At 38.3% G+C, this 12,473-nt stretch overlaps 1 protein-coding gene across 1 annotated transcript; it reads left to right on the plus strand.

The window, feature by feature from the left end:
• On the plus strand, positions 1–10,919 carry LOC112153616 (LON peptidase N-terminal domain and RING finger protein 3). Its single transcript, XM_024283970.2, has 12 exons — positions 1–908; positions 3,609–3,727; positions 3,815–3,937; positions 5,004–5,120; positions 5,207–5,405; positions 5,488–5,569; positions 5,652–5,766; positions 5,854–5,975; positions 6,960–7,118; positions 7,203–7,365; positions 7,450–7,599; positions 8,870–10,919. Exons 1-12 carry the CDS (start codon positions 257–259, stop codon positions 9,026–9,028), a joined length of 2,160 nt encoding a protein of 719 aa, XP_024139738.1. The 5' UTR covers positions 1–256; the 3' UTR covers positions 9,029–10,919.
• Positions 10,920–12,473: the final 1,554 nt, after the last annotated feature.

Below are 12,473 nucleotides of genomic sequence, written 5' to 3' on the forward strand. Positions count from 1 at the left end.
CCGGAGTCCTGCCCCTGGCCCGTCACTGACACTATTACATGCGGGATTGTTTTGTAACAGTTTTTTTTTTCAAACTTTCAGCCAATCAGAGCGCTCGTCTGAGGTCACATGACCCAATTTTACATAACATTTTTTTTCTCTAGTCTCTGTCCATTGAGAAACCCATCGGAGCTCTGTGTACTTGACAGGCGGAGCGGTTCGGGTCAGTCATGCTGGACCCGGACTGGAGACCAGACTTGGTCCAGTGACGCTGCAAATGGGCTCAGAGCGGGAGAGCATGCTGCACCTCGCAGCTCAAGCTTTCCGGGCGAAAAACTTCGACCTGGCGGCGGAAATCTACGAGTGTCAGCTGGCGTGTCTGGGAGAACCGGGGACCAGGCTGGAGCTGATGGTGAAGCGGGCGGACGCGCTCGCTTTCGGGGGTAAAGTCTCGGACGCGTTCGATGTCTACCGGCAAGCCTCGGAGATCGAGAAACTCCGACCGGTTCACCTGGCCAACCTGGTGGACTACCTCACCCGCAACATCCGGACACAAGACCGCCGGACTGTCGGGGAGGCGGCGCGGGCAGGAGGCGAGTCCCCCGGACGCGGGATCATCTCCTGCGGGATGTGTCTGAGCTTCCTGTTCGAGCCCGTCACGCTGCCGTGCGGGCACTGCTTCTGTAGGAAATGTCTGGAGCGGGAGAAGAAGGAGAAGGAGCGGCCGGTCGTGTGTAAGGAGTGCAGGGCCAGCTCCAGGGTGGCGGACGTCCAGAGCTACCGGGTCAACGTGGTGCTCAGCAACCTGCTCGGCAAGTGGTTCCCGGAGCTGCAGCGGGCTGGCCGGCTGAGGCGGGAGGGGAACGGGCTGTACGCCGAGAGGAAGATGGAAGCGGCGCTGGACAAGTACAACCAAGCCGTACTTATCGGTAAAGCCACAAACTTTATAAATAAAGTTTTTTTTTATTTAAAACTAAAGTTAACAAACTAATATGGTGATAAACATGGTTGTTTTGAACTAAAATTAGAAGTTTCGGCTGTGACACACATCCAGCCCCGTAAGTGGGGCATGAACCGCAGCCCGCCCGGGGGGGGTGGAGGCAGCAGCGGCCTCTTTCCAGGCATCCGAGCCTCCCAGTCTCCATGTGTTGGATAACGCAGTTATGTAGGCTGGGCTACGAGACCAAACATTGCGTAAGCACGTAACCCTCCTGCATTGTGTAACGGCAAAACTACACAGCGCGAATGTGGGTCACGGGTGTTACCGGCGTTCATTAGGCCGGCGCCAGGGGCCGGACGGCCGCAGAGGCGGACCGGATCAGTGGCGCCTCTACCGGTGGGGGCAAAATTGCAATTACTGGTAAATGAAAACTAATGATTGTAGCATGAAAGAAAAAAATTATATTGCATTGTGATACAAATGATTATTTCTTCTAGTTGTTAAACCAAAAAAGGCAAAAATTATACAATTCTTATATAATTTAATATCAAAAAATGTTTGAAATTGAAGCATATAAACATATTTATGAAATTTTTTGTTTTTTTAAGATTTTTCCTAACAAAATGTGACTAGTTGAAGAATGACACATATATAAAAGTTAAGAAAAACACAAAAGAAGTGGGATTAAATAAATTAGCTTCCTGTCTTATAATTAAATTATATTTGACAAACAAAAAGTTTGCATTTTTGAAATAACTTTAAGCAAACCAATCAATCAAGCATTTATCAAAAAATATTTTTACTCATCTTGACACATTTAAAGTGTTTCAACACAATAACATAACAAAATTTAATGGGAAAAAGTATAAATTATTACAAAAATAGTTTTAAAAACAGCAAATGGATAATAACAGTGCTGTACAATCATGTAAATAAAAAAGAAAATAAAAGCAACACTTTTATTATTGAAGGCTTTTTTCCAAAATTTGCAAAACACTTTATTCTAAAGATCACTATAGGAAAAAACCTGCTGAAGACAACATGAAAAGATACCAATAATTATTTTTTTGGCACAATTCTCTGCAATAAATAGTTAAATTATTTTAAAATGGTTAAAAAATAGTTTCAGAACAAGAAATAAGACTGTTTTTTTCCATAATATTCCTTACTTACTTAAATCAATGTATATATTATGCACTAAAAGAAAAAGTTAACTTGTTATAAAAGTTATTTTCATGTCTAAACTATTTTGATTGATCAGTGTTTTAGACTAAACTGCAATAGTGAAAAAAACAAACTTCTGTCCCTTGTGTGATACTTTGGCCTAAAAGACTTATCTGACCATAAATTGGAGCTGATTTCTCCAGAGTTGACCATTGAAGTTAACAAGAGGAGTGCTGAATAGACAAAAATGTTATCAAGCAAGAGTAGTGTTACCTAAAAAAGCATTTAACTGAAGAAAAAACAACTATAAAAATCCAAAAACTCAAGTAAAAAATGTATTAAATAGTGGAAAGTAACATAAATGTAAAAAAAATGTTTTGTTGTAAAATAAATACTAGGAAACATTCATAAAAGGAAATAACTTCTGTACAGAAAGAGGGCAGTAAATGTACTTCCTGTGTTGAATGTAAAGTTAAAGTGTGATGAGGACAGTGAGTTCGAGTCCTTCAGTGCAGGAGGAAGAGACAGTTTGTGCTGGAATTCCTGGCCTGACCTGCTTTTCCAGCGCCGTGCTGCAGGAGCTCGGCCCCTTTATGGAGCTGCTCGTTTTAAGTTGACCCCTTCAAAGAAGCGTTTCGTAAAGCAGGAACTGGGATGCCCCCTCTGCTATCTGAGGCCAAAGAGACACAGAAATATACTTTTGAGGTGGGGGTATTTAGGGCAGGAACCTTCAGTACCTTTCAAAATCACTGCCTGTAGTTTTAGAAAACAACACGCTTGCTAGCCAACTTCCTTAACTGCTGTTTTCTGCTTTGAAAGCAGCTGTAATAACTAGCTACACTCATTCTTTTCTGTTTATCTAAAGCATATTTGTTTATGTTTCTCAGAAAGGTGCCCCCGCCCTGGTCTCTTGTTTCAGATTAGGGTCTGGGTGAGGAACGGGCTGGGGTTTGTGTTCAGGCATGCTGCCGTCGAGCAGGAGGCTCATCAGCACCGCCTCACATTTATAATTAGCTGCAGTCGTTTGAGCAGATTCTCGTGTAACGCCACAAAACCTCAGCGATCCCTCCTTCTCCTTGTTAGGAGGACCCTCTCCTCAGTTTGGGATGAAGCAGAAGCAGAGCAATGTGCTCCTCCGTAGCTAAGACATTTGCATTCGTCTGTACTGTTATGAAACCAAAAATGTGGGTGACCTTGATAGTTGCTCGTGGTTTTATAAGACAAGAATTTTGCACAACAGATTTTGTAATGCAGAGACAATGTTCATTATCTCAGCTGTTATAAGCTCAGATATTAATCATCTTTACAAAACATAAATTGATGTGTTTTTCATTTTTTACATATGGATTAATATTATTAGAAACATTTTTTTTTAGAAAACTGTAAATGTGTTTTTATGGTCATGTTTTCTTTCACTCAGAAAGACTTCATATCATATTCTTGTTTCATCATTTATTATCTTAAAATAAACATTGTTTTTACAGACTGATGGATCAAAGTATGTTTTGCTGTTCCCTCTCTTCAGCTCCCACAGACCACATCCTCTTCAGCAATCGCTCGCAGATCCATTCGAGTCTAAAAAACTTTGAAAAAGCCCTGAGAGACGCTGAGACGGCGTGCCAGCTGATGCCTCTCTGGTCCAGGGTAAGATGAGTCAAACGTCTCACATGCAAGCTCTCATTTATCAGGTTTATCAGCAGTTAGAGGTTCATTTTTTGGTCTTAACTCCAGGGTCACATTCGTAAGGCTCAGGCCTTGGTGTCTCTGGGAAGGACGGACGAGGCCCTGAGAGAATACCTGGTCAGTTTGTCCATCGAGCCGGACTGCAAACTGGCCAAAACTGAAGCTCTTAAGGTAAACATGACTATGAAAATTGAGTTTTTAACATTTTCTTGTGCCAATTTTCTGATGATGGAAGAAAATTAAGGTTAAAGTTGCATTTCTGAGAACTTTTAAATTCAAATTGTTGTGAATCAGGATCAGAGAAAAAATGTTTTTGTTAAAAAGAGCTTATTTGTGATTTAGAAAATACATAATTCCCTGCTCCGTTCCACAAAGGGAAGGGAAAGGGGGCGGGATTGCTCTGTGCCAACAGTCCCGTCCACAACTCAAAAGCTAAAGTCTGCTAGCTTGATGCTAACGTATAATGGGATTTCCCATAGGGCGGCTAGCGCTCAGTTGACTTGCATACATTGCTAGCTAAATGTACATCTTTAAATACTCACAGGCATAAATGTCCAAACTCTTTTAAGTAAATCTTTTTTTTTTTATTTACATAAACTTTATTGAACCTTCTTTCAATTTTTAAACGTTCACATTCAGTTGAGCATTTTTTTTTACAATTGGTAACAGAAAACACCACAAGTACAGTGCAACCGGCACATCTTCATACAACATTAACAATCCAGGGAGTTACCAAAACAGTTTTTTTGCTCATACTTTCTTGTTCTTCTGGTGTAATGCTACAGCTTGATCGCCACCTAGTGGCCAAACCGAAACACCCTCCAGGAGAGGCAGAACAATTGTTGGAGCTTCTAAGATTGAGAAATCATGTAACACTGTATGCTATTAACAATCTTATTATTATTTCACTAATAAAATTTACAGTATGTGAACTGTATCAGATTAATATGAATATATTCAAAACATATATAGATTTTTAATGTGTTTCTAAACAAATGTGTCTAAATGTGTAAACCGTTTGAATTCAAAATTGAATTGAGAGGATTAAAAGAATCAAAAAAAGAAAAAAAAATTGGAATCGAATCGATTCTGGAAATTATTTGCAATACCCAGCCCTCATGGTCATAATTAAAAGACCACTGAGAATGCTTTTAAAATAGCTCAAAAGATGATTGGAGTGGGTCTTTAAACAAAACAAATTGTAATTTACGTCCCCATTTTTTTTGTCTCTTTCCAGCTCCTCAGTAACTTCCTGTCTCCGGTCACGGATCAGGTCTCTGAGCACATCTCCGACTATTCCAACATGCTGTCTTCCAAAGCGCACATCAAAAGCAACATCAGCACTCCCTTTCAGGTAAAGCTCAAAACTCTGAATGCTTCTTTTTTTCTTTCTTTCTTTACACCTCTTCTTCATGAACCCTTCACGTCTCCTCCCTCCAGACTGGCACTCCTGCCGTGCCGTCTTCAGAATCCAGTTTTTCCTGTGGCCTCCCGACGCTTGAAGTCTCAGAGGAAGTTCTGCGGCAGCCTCAGACCTGGAGGGCGGACCGCTGCCGCCTCCTGAAACGGAAACGAAGGAGCTCAGAAGAAGCGGAAGAACGACAGGAGGAAGCTGACGATCAGAAGAAATCAAAACCTGGTGAGCATGCAACTAATGAGAAGAATTTATTAATAAATATAATCAAAGTTTTTGTGTTAACTGACTGACAATCTCTATTTAGAGCCAACAGAGGGGTCTGTGTTTTTATCAGTGGACGGTAATGTCGTGGACCCCACAGATCTGGAATGTTCTCTGTGTATGAGGTGAGATATAATAGAGAGCAAGTGAACAAATCTTCCACATGACTTTTTAACAGCGGGGTGTGTTTGTGCATTTCCCATCCAGACTGTTTTACGAGCCGGTGACGACGCCGTGCGGTCACACGTTCTGTCTTCGGTGTCTGGAGAGATGTCTTGACCACAACCCAAAGTGTCCACTCTGCAAAGAGGAGCTGAGCGAGGTACCTGCTCCACTCCTCCGCTTCCTCAAAAATGGAGAACACCCTTCTCATGAACTTTCATTTATTTTCATCTCCATCTCTCTGCAGTACTTGGTCCAGAGGCAGTACTGTAAGACGGTGTTAATGGAGAACTTGATATCCAAGTATCTTCCGTCTGCGTTCATGGAGAGGCAGAAAATCCACCTGGAGGAGATGGCTGAGCTCTCCAAGTAAGTTCACTCTTATTTAGCTTTTTAATTTGAGAAAAAACACCTGAGCTGCTTTAGAGCAGAGTCAACTCACATCAAACATGTTGCTCTAAATGCTTTTAAACTCAAACAAAAACAGTAATTGGCCTCCAGGACTGGTAGCAGTTGCAACAGGAAGTTATTAGGATTTTTTGAGGGAGTCTAATCAAATTAAACTTTATTAATAAGCACGTTAGGGACACATTTTTAACAGCTCAAAGTGCTTTACAAAGACAGACAACCGTAAAGATCCACTCCAATGAAAATTTTTTTTTTTGTGTGTTTTTATCATGTATTTACGAACAGAATTTACAATTAAAACTGAGTATTTTTTAATCCAAATCGGGAGCAGATGAAAAACGGATGCTTGAAAATGCTCGGACTAGTGACACACCCCGGCCCGCTCACACTTAGGTGTGCGAGACATGGTGAGCGTTCAACAGCGAATTGTGATCCAAACTTAAATTGTACGTCTGGATTGATCCAATATTCCTCCGTTATTTTTGCACCGGCAATGTTAGCCTGAGGCTATAAGTTTGCAGGTGAGTGCGCAAATAGCAGTGGGGAGGGGGCGGGGTTGCTCTGTGTCAACAGTCCCGCCCACAAACTAGAATTATATTTCTAATGAGCTACTGCTGTTGTGCATAAATTATATCTTAAAAAAACATCAAAGGCTTTTTGATTTTGGCTAAAAACTTCAAACTCATAATTAAAAGATCTCTGGAAACGATTCTATTAGAGTAAAAATATTGGAACTTTACTGATAAAACACAAGGATATGTAAACAAATGTGTCAGAATTTAGTTTGTTTACAAATTATTTTATTGGTTAGAATGACGATTGCTTGACAGAAATAAAAAAAAAATCTGGCTTGAGCATTTCAATCCCATGATGCTCCTTGTTGGTTTGATCCTCTCTCAAAAGTGCAGTGTGAAAGTGAACCAATTTTTTGTTGTTTCTTTCTAGTCTTAACAAGAATGTGCCTATCTTCGTGTGCACCATGGCCTTCCCGACTGTTCCATGCCCTCTCCACATCTTCGAGCCCTGCTACCGACTGATGATCCGCAGGTGTATGGAGACGGGAACAAACTGCTTCGGCATGTGTCTTGGAGACGACCTGAAAGGGTGAGCGCCGCGGCGGCAGCAGTGACCTCATGGGTTTAATTTGAGCAGCAGGCGTGACCCGTCCTCTCTTTTCCCTCACTGCAGGTTTGCTGACTACGGATGTCTGCTGGAAATTCGAGATGTCAAGTTTTTCTCCGATGGGCGTTCTGTGGTCGACACAATTGGCAGACGGAGGTTTAAAGTGGTTCAGCACAGCGAGAGGGACGGATACAACACAGCTGATATCGAATACTTGGAGGATGTAAAGGTATGAAGAAGGAAGGATAGAAAAAGATGAGAAAATCAGCAGAGAATGTTATGGCTGTAAATAAGTGTGTGTGTTTGTGTCCAGGTTGAGGGGATAGAAAAGCGAGAACTCCAGTCTCTCAATGACATTGTGTATGACCTGGCCCTGGTTTGGGTTAACTCTCTAAAAGTGGAGCAGAAGGAACGAATCGAAGGACATTTTGGACCCATGCCGGAAAAAGACATAGAACTTCAGGTATACCCTCTCTTCCTTCACAAACATAAATACTTTACACAGCAATTTAAGAGATTAGTTCAATCTGGGAGTGTGTTTGTTTCTTTTTTTTTTTGTTTTTTTTTCTGTTGATCAAAGTTTGACAACATAGTATTCGACCGAATCCGAATTCATCTCCTACCCGTATGGCTTCTCCCTACCTCTACATTTAGACCTCCAAATGGAGAGTTATGGAAAAATAGTGTCTTTAAATTCAGATGCCACTCCCTCTCGTTATCAGCTCGGTTAGCGCGGAGCTGCTAGTGCTCAAAAATGCATAACAACATCAGTTTTATAACTTTATAAAGGTCATGCTAAAACAACAAGATATTACTGACATTTAAATATAAACTTCTGTGCTTCAGAGCGCACCCACATGAAGACTGGCGGGGGGATACATAACGCAAAATCTCTTTGCTCTACCATTAAAACAGCTATTTTGGACACGCCTTTCCCTTCAAATGCTCCTTCAATTGAAAGAGTCGGGGAAGAATTCAGATTCGGCCTTAGAATTAAGAGATATCAACTTGCTTTTGCACAACCTCCCCCTATTGGACAATTAGCAAACTGTTTCTGACTCCATCAACTTTCTTTTTTTAAACGGGCTTCAATTCGGAAGTCAAAAATGTGTCGTTTCCTCTGTATTATCCAATGGTCCCTGTGAAGCACAAAAATCTCAAAGTTTGATGATTAATGGTAACATAACCTTCATCTAATGTTTGTTTCTGTTTCCTTATGGCCACGCCCATTGATTTGCCCATTGATTTGTTCATGTAACTTGGTTTCAGTTTTGCAGTGAATTTCCCTCTTTATTACCAAGGTTTATTCTGGAAAATTTGTTTATGATTTTCCTGCTTTTTCATAGATTTTGTTATGTTCTATGACGAACATTTGGAATTTAAAGACCCACTATGATCACCCTTTGATCTATTTTCAAAGCATTCCCAGTGGTTTTTTCATTATAATTATGTTTTTAGTAAAAAAAATACAGTTTTTTTAGGACAAAGTTTCTGCAGAGCTCTTTAGAAACTCACTTTTTGAGTTGAGGGAGGAATTGTTTCCGTAAAGCAACCCCGCCCCCCCTTTCCTTCGTCTGGTCTTGATTCACAATGATTAGATTTAAAAAAAATGTAATTTTGAGCTAAAATTTCCTTATATCTGTCCTCCATCATCAAAAAAATGCAACAGAACATGTTAAAAATCTGTCTGATTTTTGTGAAAAGCAGCTCACACCGTCTCCGTGTCTCTGCAGGCAAACCCAAACGGTCCCTCGTGGTGCTGGTGGCTGTTGGCCGTTCTGCCTTTGGAGGGTCGCGCCCAGCTGCCCTTCCTCGCCCTCACCTCTCTGAAAGATCGTCTCAGCGGCATCCGCAAAGTCCTGCTCTTCATGGCGCATAACAAACCGCGGTGAAAGCGCAAAACACATCCTCCACAAAGCAGCAGCGGCCGTCCCGTTCTTCCCCTTCGATGCACAAAGACTTTTTCTGTTCCTAGTCGTAGCATGGACTTTATCTACATATCAACGGCAAACTTGAAGCAGCAATAATAGAAATATTTTAACTCTGAGAGGATTTCTGTTCACCGTTTTTCTCTTCATAACGCACAAACAGGAGGCTGATCTCACTTTTTCTGTCATCATAATTTACAAATGTATCCAAAAATAGATTTATTAAAAAAAAAACAACTTCAAAACAACAAAAATCTATATTTTGTGTTAATCAAATTAATGTAATTGTTTATATAAATACTGAAATTATAAAGTCAAGGTTTAATATTAAGGTTAACTAAAACAGATCAGTAATAATTCATTGAATTATTTGTTCTAATCTTAAAAAATAAATAAGTAAATTGAAAGAAATGCTAATTCCAGATTAAACGGGCTCTTTTACTGTCTGGGAATAATCGTCTTCCGCCTTTCTTCGCTTCCTTTCCCACCTCCTTCCAATCTCTTATCCAAAAGATCCGACTGGAGCGTTACTCGTTGCTGTGCTTTAAAGCTTTTATTCCTTTTAATCATGCATTTTTTTGGTGTGTGTGTTTTGAAATTGTTTTTCCATTATTTATTTTTTACATCAATGCATGCAGTGACGTTGTTTACATTTCACGAGGAAGAGCTGCTCATTTTCCAAAGGCGTACCCTCCTTCTTTTTGCAGACTTATCAGTTCTCAGTGGGAAGCTGGTGGTTTCAGACATTTGAGCTTATTTTATTTTATTTTTTTCCTTCAGGACAGGTTTCCTTGCAGGGCTGTCGATTCTAAATGTTTTATTTTTGTGCTTTGGGCCCTCACTTAGTTCACTCACCCTCAGCAGTCTTTCTGAGATGCTTGAAAAGGCAAAAAGGAATAAGTGGAATCATTCCTATGAATTTAGGGATTTTCTAATTGCTATTTATTCCATATTTATTCTAACTTTCTTTGCACTTCCACTTTAAGTTCAGCCGTGATCAGAGTGCTTAAAGGAGGTTTTGATCACAATGGAAAATCGGTGTAAAATAGTGTAGCAGACCAGCAGAAGATCCTCATTCATGAGTGTGACGGACGTCGGAGTAAAAAAAAGGCCAGTGCCTTCTGTACACAAACAAGGCATTTCAATAGCTCCCCTTTTTTACAGGAAGCAGTTTATTCAGATGATTCTGCTTGTTGTAAACAAATAAAAATGAAATAAAAACCTCGAGGCCTTGCTGATGTCTGTCACACGATTGTTGCTAAAAACGCAACCGTTCCGCTTTGCTCGTTTCTTTTGTATTCATTTCTTTTGTAAAGTCACACGGTTTGTATTTAATGATTGTCTTCACTGCACATGTTTGACTTTTCGCTTTTGTTTTTATAAAAGGGCCAAAGCCATGTAATGCTGGAAAATCTGTCATATGAAAATATGGAATTCTCTAATATTTCTTTTTTTTTACTTCAACCAGATGCTTGCAATGTGTCACAAACTGCAATGTATTATAATACAAATTTGTTTAGTGTGTTCATTTTGTGGTGGTATGATTGTCTAGATAGGCATTATTATAATCAGTGTTATCATTCTTATTCCCCTTCTAAATTTCTGTTTTATTACCTATAAGACGACAACAGATGTGAATATTTTTAGCCTGTAAATTCCAGGATATAGCCATCAGTACAGACCCATTGTAGATCCAACACACGTCAGTGATATTTATGATGAGAACAAACATTTATGGTGAAAATGTCATCTCATTTGGAATATTATACTGCCCTGTTCTTTTAAATGAGGGAATTGGTGAAAAGAAGTCATGTAATGAGCCAGAAATGTTAACTAATAAAAATATTAGCTGGAATTCTTCTGTGTTGTTTTTGTTTTTATTTATTCAATCAATTTACTGAATATGAATATTTGAATACTGTGAATATTTTTTTGGTCTTCAAATCCCATCAGTTTTTCTTAATTGCGAAATATTAAAAAGGTTAAAAGTGGAGAACTTTGACACCTGATGCTAATCTTCATATTAAAAAGAAAAATTAAGTAACTTGCATCTTGATCCAGACGAGTTTTGATCTAATTATATCTAAGTAAATGGACGGTACATTTTTTTGCATCTTTATTCAAGTTCAGTTATGAACTAAGTAAAGAAATCCAATCTAATTTATCATATGAAGAATTCAACTGGATGACAGAGAAAAAGGTAGCAAAAAAATAATGAAAAATTCAATATTAGTTGCTGCTTTTTTTTGTTTTTATTTTATTTTATTTTGTTTGCTTTGACTGATTGATCTGGTTTATTTCAAGCATAAATTGTAGACGATGCCAGAAAAAAAAGATTTATTAAACTCATTAAAAATAATGAAATTAAATCCAGTGATCATTGATTAAAGTCACATTTGATTTATTAAATATAGTGATTATTTGATTCATTATGTATATTTAATATTTATTGTTGAATATATGGTTGCTGGGAAATTCAAATCATTCACATTTTCTTAATAAATTAAATATTTGACCCCCCAAAAATTGAGATTTTCAAAATAAAAATATATTTAAAAAATGAAATTGACCAAAAACAAATAAAGACTTTAGTACATAATTTTCTTTATTTCTCATATGAGAAATAATACTGTAATTCCACTACTTTTTGAAGTATTTCTTAGTAATACAAACTTTATGTATGAAGCAGACTAAGTCAAACTTTAGCATAAAGTTTTGATTGAAAAAACAATATTGTGCCTTTTTTAATCATTATTCAAAATTTATCTGTGTTATACCGTTGGTTGAGTATTGATTTATCATTTTAACATCAAAGGGGGGTTAAAAAAGTAGATTATGAATGATATGTTCTAAATAAACTTTTTTAGAAAAGTTATTTACTTTAAACTACCATTCTAATACTTTCCTTTGCATCATAAATGATTCAAATTCCTTACGTTTCTGCACAGTATGCTATTAGAATCCAGTTGCTATCATAAAAATGTCATTAAAAGTACAATAAAAAATAGATTTAAGTTCAAATAGACTCAGTTTTTGTTATTTGGCAAAATGAAACAAATTTATATAAAAAAATGCAAAACTTCCACAGTCATGGTGTACTGTGGGATCAAAGTTTGGAGGTTTAATGTTCAAATTTATCCACACTAGGATCTTTTTTTTAAATTTCTTAATTATTTTAAACATTCACTTTAATCCTGAAATATATGTATGAGGTTATTGTTCTGCCTGCAGGTCAGTGGGCTAAAGTTTTAGTTAGAAGACAAATAAAGTCTGTCTCACAAGTTAGACAAAGCTGAGAGAAATACTCAAAAAACAGCATCCGCTGCAGTTTAGTCCACTAGTTATATGTTTTCTCAGAGCAGTGGAATAAACGGTAATTAAGTAAAAAATTACATACAATTACATAGAA

Source organism: Oryzias melastigma, linkage group LG10, assembly GCF_002922805.2.
Source record: "Oryzias melastigma strain HK-1 linkage group LG10, ASM292280v2, whole genome shotgun sequence".
Taxonomy (NCBI): domain Eukaryota; kingdom Metazoa; phylum Chordata; class Actinopteri; order Beloniformes; family Adrianichthyidae; genus Oryzias; species Oryzias melastigma.